Here is a 7,950-nt window from a genome sequence, read left to right as displayed (position 1 = left end):
CTCCTCCCTCCCCTCCATCGCTCTCTTTGCTGAACTCACCCTACCGTCTTCACTTCTGCTCAACTTGTTGCTCATCGGTTGGGCAGCGCAACGCCAAGACCATGTCGCCTGCTCGTCGCGACGCCAACCGGAGGTGAGGGAGGGAGGGAGGGGCCAAGTGACTGACTTCTGCTTAGTGAGGACGCCAGACAAGCTCGCGGGGTGGAGCTGCGAGCCAACGTGAGGGGAGGAGGAAGAGGACGAGGATAGGCGTGACGTATGTGCAGGCGACTGGGCGAGGAGACTTGAGTCGAGACAAGTGAGAGGAGGGGAGGAGAGAAGATCCGAAGCTGACGGCTCCTGCTCTAGGCATGAGAGGAGTGAGTTGGGATCTGCAAAGTGCTCTTGTCCCGCCTGCCAGGTGCCTCCTTCTGCTCTTCCCCTGCCTCCTCCCTTCCCTCAGTCTCCTCCACTCCTCTCTCCTCTGTGCCTCTTGCTTCCCTTCGCCTCTCCTCCCGCCTCCTCCTCCTCTCCCTCCCTCCCGTCGACTTGCCTGGTGCAGGTGTATGAAGAATTCCTGTCGACGACTGTGGATTTGCTTCAAACAACTCCCAACAAGCATGTGGGGCTCCTTCTCCTTCCCCCTCCCATCCCTTCTCGTCTCCTCCTCCCTCCCATCCCTTCTCGTCTCCTTCCCCCTCCCATCCCTTCTCGTCTCCTCCTCCCTCCCATCCCTTCTCTTCTCCTTCCCCCTCCCATCCCTTCTCGTCTCCTCCTCCCTCCCATCCCTTCTCTTCTCCTTCCCCCTCCCATCCCTTCTCTTGTCCTCTCTAGTCTCATCTCCTCTTCTCTTCATCTTGCTTCCGCCAGGCTCTTCCAGCTCTTCTCCTCGGTCGGTTTCCTCGGAGACGCGGGTCGAGGGCGACGGAATGAGGTGACAAGAGGCTGGGGAACGAGGGGAGGCGGTCAAGAGGGAGAGGAGGAGGAGGAGGCGCTGATAAGATAAGTAACAGGGGACGAGCAAACGACCAGGGAAGCAAACGAGCAAGCGGGTCGAACCCTCGGGGACAGAGAACGTGAAGAGTCAACAAGGAGAACAAGCAAAGCTTGAAAGATTAATGCGAAGAGAAGTTACAACTACGAGGAAACCCTCATTGACTCTCATCCTCCTCCTCCTCCTCCTCCTCCTCGCCCTCTTCCCCTTCTTCCTGGCCCTCCTCCTCCTCCTCCTCCTCCTCCTCCTCCCCGTCTCCCTCCTCAGCGTCTTCCTCCTCCTCGTCTACTTTGGCTTTGCCCTGCGATTTCTTCTTCGCTTGCTCTTTCGCCTCCTCCTGAGGCTTCGCCGTCTTGGCGTTGGAGAGCTTCTTGAGCTTGGCGACGAAGAACCCGTCCATGTTGTGCACGTGCGGGTAGAAGCGGCGGGTGAGAGAGACGGAGGGATGGAACTGCTTCCCCCGGTACCTCCCGTAGCCCGGCACTCCGAAGTCAAGCCCTGCTCCTCCTTTCAGACTCCGAGACAAGATGAGAGGCGGCAAGGCGAGGGGAGGAGCAACCAGAAGGGAAGGAAGAGGGGGGGGATGGGGGGGCAGAATGAGTGAGGGGATGAAGACGGGGCGAGAGTAGGGAGAGAGGAGAGAGGAGAGAGAAGAGAGAAGAGAGGAGAGAGGAGAGAGAAGAGAGAAGAGAGAAGAGAGAAGAGAGGAGAGAGGAGAGAGAGGAGAGAGGAGAGAGGAGAGAGGAGAGAGGAGAGAGGAGAGAGGAGAGAGAAGAGAGGAGAGAGGAGAGAGGAGAGAGGAGAGAGGAGAGAGGAGAGAGGAGAGAGGAGAGAGGAGAGAGGAGAGAGGAGAGAGAAGAGGAGTCAACCTGTATCTAAGAGCTTGACGTGCCTCTTCTTGAGCGCATAGTCGATGACAGCTTCGTTCTCCTCCACCTGAGCGACTGTCATGCGCCAGTGCAACTACAGACGAAGACAAGGAGGAGGGGAGGAGGGGGAGGAGGGGAGGAGGAGAGGAAGGACAAGGAAGAGGCGTAACCGTGATGGTACAGGTGGAGTAGACGATGATGCCTCCAGTCTTGGACGAGGCGTCGACGCAGTCGATGGCAGCGAGGATGAGCTCTTTCTGCAGGGCCGAGCAGCGTTGGATGTCTCCCTCGTCCTTCTGCATCCGCACCGTTGGATCTTTGGAGATGACGCCGAGCCCGCTGCAAGGAGCGTCCAGGAGCACGCGATCGAAGGAGGAGAAGACCGAGGGGAGCAGCCGCCCGTCGTAGTTGGTCACGACCGCGTTCCTCACTCCCATCCTCTGGATGTTCCCGACCAGCGACTTGAGTCTCTTCTCGTTGGCGTCGTTAGAGACGATCATGCCCGCGTTCTTCATCATCGCTGCGATGTAGGTCGTCTTCCCTCCGGGGCTTGCGCACATGTCCAGCACCTTCTCGTGCTCTCCTGCGCTCAGCGCCATGACGGGGAGAAAGGAGGAGGCACTTTGGAGCATGTAGTGACCCGCCAGGTACTCAGGCGTCGCTCCGACCGGCACAGAAGAGTCGTAGACGACGAGCCCCACGGAGCTCCAGCGGTCGATGGGGTCGAGGTTGACGCCGCGAGCGATGAGAGCGGTCGCAAGCTCCTTCCTCCTCGTCTTCAGCGTGTTGGTCCGCAGCGTTACCGGCCGCTGCCTCTCACTCGCTTCCAAGAACTCGATCGCCTCGGCAGGGGGGAACAGCTGGAGGAAGAGCTGGATGAGGAAGGGGACGTAGCCGTGCAGGGCGCAGAGGTCCTTCTCCAGCTGACTCATGTAGTCTGCCCGCGAGCTATTCTCAGCTCGTCGTTCTTTAAAGTTCACCAGCACTCGCAGGATCTCCTGCACTCGCTGTTGCAGCATCCCTGACAAGACCGTCAGCTCCTCCCCTTCTCCTCCCCCAGCTGTCACGGTCAAAACTCAATCTATCCTCTCTTCCCGCTTTCAACCCCGTCTCACTCCAACCCATCTTCTCCCCTCCCCCCCCCCCTCTCTCTCCTTCCCGCTCCCTTCCCCTTTCCTCCTCCTCTCCTCTCTTTCTCACCGCTGTCCGGCGGTCGTTTAGCCTCCTCTTCTAATTCTTCTTCAGTTGGAAGCCGGAAGTCGTCGGTGCCCATTTCCTCCTCCTCCTCCTCACCATCTTCCTCTTCCTCTCCTTCCTCTCCTTCCTGGTCGCCTCCTCCTCCTCACCATCCTCCTCCTCCTCCTCCTCTCCCTCTTGTCCATCGTCTTCTATGTAATCGTCATTCTCATCCTCTTCGTCTTCGCTTTCTTCTTCCATGGCCTGCAGGAAAACTTCAGTCGACGCAAGAATAGACATTTGATTACATGACTATTGGTAGCAGCCTCAACCTCCTCCTCTTCCTCCTCTTCCTCCTCCTCCTCCTCTTCCTCCTCCTCTTCTTTTGGGGGAGGAGGCGTCTTAGATTTTCGGGCTTTTTTTCGCTGCAGCAAGTCAGAGGCAAGCAAGGAGGGGACATAAGGGTTGAGGTGAAGGATGGGTGGAGAAGCGGAGAGAGATTGACAAGAATAAGAGGAGGTACCTGTGAACGAGTTTGGAGAGGAGAGAAGCTTTTCTTTGCCATGGAGGTGACAGCAGGAGACTTGACTGCAGGAGACAAGGCTTCCTTCTTGCTCCGTTTGCTTGGAGTGGCTTGGCTTTGAAGAGGAGACGCTCGTTTCACTGAGCCGAGGCTCTTCCTACCCGACGCTTCTTTCACATCCTAAGAACAAGCTCATCGTCACGACCCTCCTCCCCCGTGTGCTCCTCATCGTCTTCCCCGTCCTCCTCCCTCATTCTCTCCCCGTCCTCCTCCTCTCATCCACGTCCATGCTTCAAAGCTTCACCTGGCTCTTGTCGTCGCTCTTCGAAGGCTGTCAAGCATGTCAGGTCCGCCTCATCCTCGTCTCTTCACCTTGCGTGCGCTTGGGGTCTGGAACTCAAGCACCTTCTTGATCGTTGACTTGGATCTCGCCATTGGGGTGTCCTGACCTCCACGTTACCAGGCCTCGCACCTCCTCCTCCCTCACCATCGCCGGAGTCTTCATTTCTTCTGCTTTTCCGTTGGCTGCTTTGGGGGTCTTGTTCTTGGATGCTGCTGGCATGCTCCCCTTCGACTTGGCGACTGAGGGCATCCTAAGGAGAAAGTCACTTTCGAGAGAGACGTCCGCTAGCTCCATCGCTCAGGTCAACAGAAACAAACGACACAAGAGTTCGAGTCGTGAAACATCATAGCATGTCAACAATGAGAGCAGCATGTTCGTTGCCATCTTCTTCATCGTGTCTGCATGACTTGCTTCATGTTCCTACTGTGACGCTTCTCGTCGCTACTTCCCCCCTCCCCCTCCCCCTTCACTCTTCGGTCTAGTGCATGCGCTTCACGTGCAAAAAATAACCCTCATCCCCATACATACCCAGCGGCGGCCCCGGCCGCCGTCGGACCCGGCCGCCCGGCTCTGGCGGCCGACCTGGCCCAGTGGGCCGACTCCGACCGCCGAGTGACTCGCCGGGCCTGGGTACTCGCCGGGCCCGGCGCCGACCGGCGGCGGGGACCAGAAAAGTTGCAGGCCAGTACCCAACGCGCACTGGCAGTTAACTAGTAACTGAAGGGATCCGAGTTAAGTTTGGGGGACAGCAGTTGGCACTGCGCAGGAATAGGTTTGGTTCTCGCTGTCAAGTTTCTCAGGCTTCTCGTCGCAAGCCGGGCGGCCTCCTCGACTCTCCTGATTGTCCTCGTACTGATTTTTAACTTAACTTTGAGTAAAGACTCGGAGAAGGCAACATGCGATGCCTTCTCGGTCCACTGCACCTACGGTTCAAGCCTGGCCCGGGCTCCGAGGCTCAGTCACTGAGTGATCCGGGCCCGGTCTCACTGAGGCCGCCTCAGTTGGAGGCCCGGCGTTACAAGAGGTAACGGGTTTTCTATTATCGGGGAGATGGTAGGGAAGGAGAGGTCGGGGGCGAGGGAGGAGGAGGAGGAGGAGGAGGTGGGAGCGAAGCCTTTGATGCCCCTGCATCCTCGTGGAGATGAACAAGAGGATGTAGCTCTGCCCATGCCCCGAGAGTTCCGAAGGACATACGAGCCATGCCCATCCAACGTAGAGCCTCAACTGACTCTCAAGGTAGCGAGGGCTTAACATCAGTATCTGCAGCATACTGACTGCTCACACCCTCCAGACATTTGGCGCTTCAGTCGCCACCTCTTTGCAATCAAGACCTCGCATGCTGGGTTGCTGGCTCCTGGTGTAGCCTCCGCTGATACTCTTGCACAGGTTTGCTGGCTGCGGTTGCCTTGGCCGCCGTAGTCGTGGGGTGATGGGCAGTCGATGGCTTGAGAGGAGGCTGACAGGGAGGTGCCTCGAGCAGGTTGTCCACGTCAGGGAGGCAAGCGAACAGCGCCTCGACGGAGCTTCCGACACAATCCATGCAGGAGATGGGGGCAAGGCCTGAGGTATGCCTGGGCCTCAAGGACTCCGGGCAGGTGATCACCTTCTTCTTCTTTTACTTCAAGAGTGACCTGCTTGAGAATGACTCGCTGCTGGAGCAGCTGGCGAAACTTCGATGTAGATGTGCGAGCATGGCGGCATCAGAAGCCGTTGGATGCTACTTGAACAGCGCTAGCGGTGCGTGTGTTCAAGTCAAGAGCTTCAAGATTGATTGTTGGGCGGCAGAGATGAACTCGAATGAGTTGCAGTCACTCGAATGCAAGTCAGAGATCGAGGTGTTTTCTTTTTGCCTCCCCTTCCTCCTCCCCCTCCTCCTCCCATTGCTGCCCCGCCCCGCCCCCTCCCTTCAGCTTTTTGCTCCTTCTCCTTCTTCTGCTTCACCGCTGCTCCTGCGCCTCCTCCAAGATGCTTCTGTTGCTCCTTCTCCATCCTCTTTCTCTACTTGTACTGGTTCTCTTTCTCCATCAGCTCGTAAGTGATGCTCGCGGAGGGGTCGGCGGAGTGCCATACCGCCATGTTTCACACCAAGAAGATTCTTTCGCTGGGCACGAGATCGCCGGGAGAGGTCGAGGAGCGAGGCTCGTCTTGAGCTGACACTGAGAGAGCAGGTCGGGTGGGCGAGCACTATCGACTACATCTCACAAGTCCTCACGGTCAGAAACCTCCGACCTCTTGGAGCTCCCGCACCTCCTCCCTCCTCTCACTCCCTCTCAGTCCTTGGGCTGGCATGTCGAGTATGACCAGTTCACCGCCGAAACACCGCTCGGCAGCAAGGTGAAGTTTGCGAGGACGAGGAAGTGGAACTAGTGGAGGGTGAGGGCGAGGGCGAGGAGAAGCAGCAAGGGAGGACAAGGAGGTTGGCGAGGCGGGTGGTGGGGGGGGAGGGAGGATGTGAGGGGAGTGAGTGAAGCTTGCAGCCGATGAAGAGCGTGATCGCATCGTTCAGCCCGCAAGGAGGAGACTGTATCTTGGACCTCGCAGGTTCCCCTCATTCCGCGCTCTCCTTCAAACTCTTTCCGCTACCTCACGGCTATCAACAGCGCACCTCGACTCAAAGTTCTTTCAAGACTTCGCCTTCCTTGGCAAGCTTCTCCTCCTCGCGCTGACCCTGACTGCCTGCTAGGCGCCACCGACTCAGCGGCACCGATGGGGATGATGCTCTCGCTGGCAGAGCGTTTGACTCCCCTGCTGCAAGTGAGATGAATAGGCTTCCTCCTCTCCTCCTCTCCTCCTCTTCCTCCTCTTCCTCCTCCCCTCCTCTCCTCCTCTCCCTCCTCTTCTTCCTCTCCTCCTCCCCTCCTCTTCCTCCTCCCCTCCTCCTTTTCTTCTTTCCTCATCTCCTCTTCGCCCCTCACTTGCCTCCAGCGCAAACTCTCTGCCGATGGCGCCTTGCCGGTAAAGCTCCGCCCCTTGACGCGCTGGTTCTCAAGTGCTCTGTTGCGTCTCCCATAGTGTTTCCGTATGCTCTTCTTCGATGGGGAGGAAGCGTTTGTGCGATGGACGGCAACAGGTGAAGGAGGAGCAGGAGCAGGAGCAGGAGGAGGAGAGACCAGGAGGAAGTTCCTGAGGAGTTCGGGGAAGGGGAAGGAACAAAGGAAGCACAGCAAGCGGAGTGCTTGCGTTTATCTTGCTGCTGCAGACTCCATCTACGGGTCGCGGCACTTGGCAGCTGCTTGGAGTAACACGCGCGGGCCCTTCCAACTTGCTTGTGAGGAGGAGGAGGCGAGAGGCTCCACCTGACGGACAGGCAGACGGCAGCACCAGAATCAGCAGCATGCGCACCCTCATGCTCCTGGACCTCCTCGTACGTCCTCGCTCTTGTTCCCGTCGCTGACCAGCCAAGCAGGGAGCAGCTCGTCCATCGCTGACATGGCGGTATGCGGCCACACGCGGACTGTTCGAACGGATGCAGGTGAGGCGGAGGAGCAAGAAGAGAGAAGACGGTGCAGCACCAGCACCAACAGCAGGAGACGCAGAACCAACAGGAGCAGGAGAGGAGCAGGAGCAGGAGCAGGAGCGGCGGCGGCGGCGGCAGCAGCAGCAGCAGAGGAGCAGGAGGAGAAGGGGGGGGGGAGGAGGAGAGCAGGAGCAGGAGAGGAGGAGAAGGGAAGGAGCAGCAGGAGCAGCAGGTGGAGAGCAGCAGCAGCAGCAGCAGCAGCAGCAGCAGCAGCAGCAGCAGCAGCAGCAGCAGCAGCAGCAGCAGCAGCAGCAGCAGCAGCAGCAGCAGCAGCAGCAGGACGAGAGCATTTGGCGTTGGTGCTGACGGGATGACGAGGCGGTGGAGCGGAAGCTGCGAGACGCGGGGCTACTCAAAGGTGCTGGCCCCAGGTGGGGATTGACATGACCATGATGCAGGTAACGGCGGAAGTAACGGAAACGTCTACCTCTCGTCGCAAGGTGAGAAGCTTAGCGAGAGAGGAAGAAGAGAAGGAGAGGAGAGGAGAGGAGAGGAGACGATAGGTGAGGGAGATGATAGGAGAGGGAGAGGTAGAGTACACGTAGAGGA

The 7,950-nt window shown here is 58.6% G+C and overlaps 2 protein-coding genes across 2 annotated transcripts; one reads left to right on the top strand and one right to left on the bottom strand.

Moving 5' to 3' along the window:
* Positions 1 to 1,130: 1,130 nt before the first annotated feature.
* GUITHDRAFT_82915 (hypothetical protein) lies at positions 1,131 to 3,115 on the bottom strand (the record flags this gene model as incomplete). The annotated part of the gene is made up of 4 exons (XM_005818565.1): positions 1,131 to 1,474; positions 1,843 to 1,909; positions 2,013 to 2,863; positions 3,043 to 3,115. The coding sequence occupies 4 exons, from the start codon at positions 3,113 to 3,115 to the stop codon at positions 1,131 to 1,133; spliced, it is 1,335 nt and encodes a 444-aa protein (XP_005818622.1).
* A 1,819-nt stretch (positions 3,116 to 4,934) lies between these two features.
* On the top strand, positions 4,935 to 6,896 carry GUITHDRAFT_149172 (hypothetical protein; the record flags this gene model as incomplete). The annotated part of the gene is made up of 9 exons (XM_005818564.1): positions 4,935 to 5,120; positions 5,192 to 5,241; positions 5,271 to 5,364; positions 5,429 to 5,719; positions 6,053 to 6,097; positions 6,159 to 6,218; positions 6,362 to 6,425; positions 6,568 to 6,638; positions 6,810 to 6,896. The coding sequence occupies 9 exons, from the start codon at positions 4,935 to 4,937 to the stop codon at positions 6,894 to 6,896; spliced, it is 948 nt and encodes a 315-aa protein (XP_005818621.1).
* Positions 6,897 to 7,950: the final 1,054 nt, after the last annotated feature.

Source organism: Guillardia theta (genome assembly GCF_000315625.1).
Source record: "Guillardia theta CCMP2712 unplaced genomic scaffold GUITHscaffold_290, whole genome shotgun sequence".
NCBI classification, from domain to species: domain Eukaryota; class Cryptophyceae; order Pyrenomonadales; family Geminigeraceae; genus Guillardia; species Guillardia theta.
This window is presented reverse-complemented; position numbering and strand designations above follow the sequence as displayed.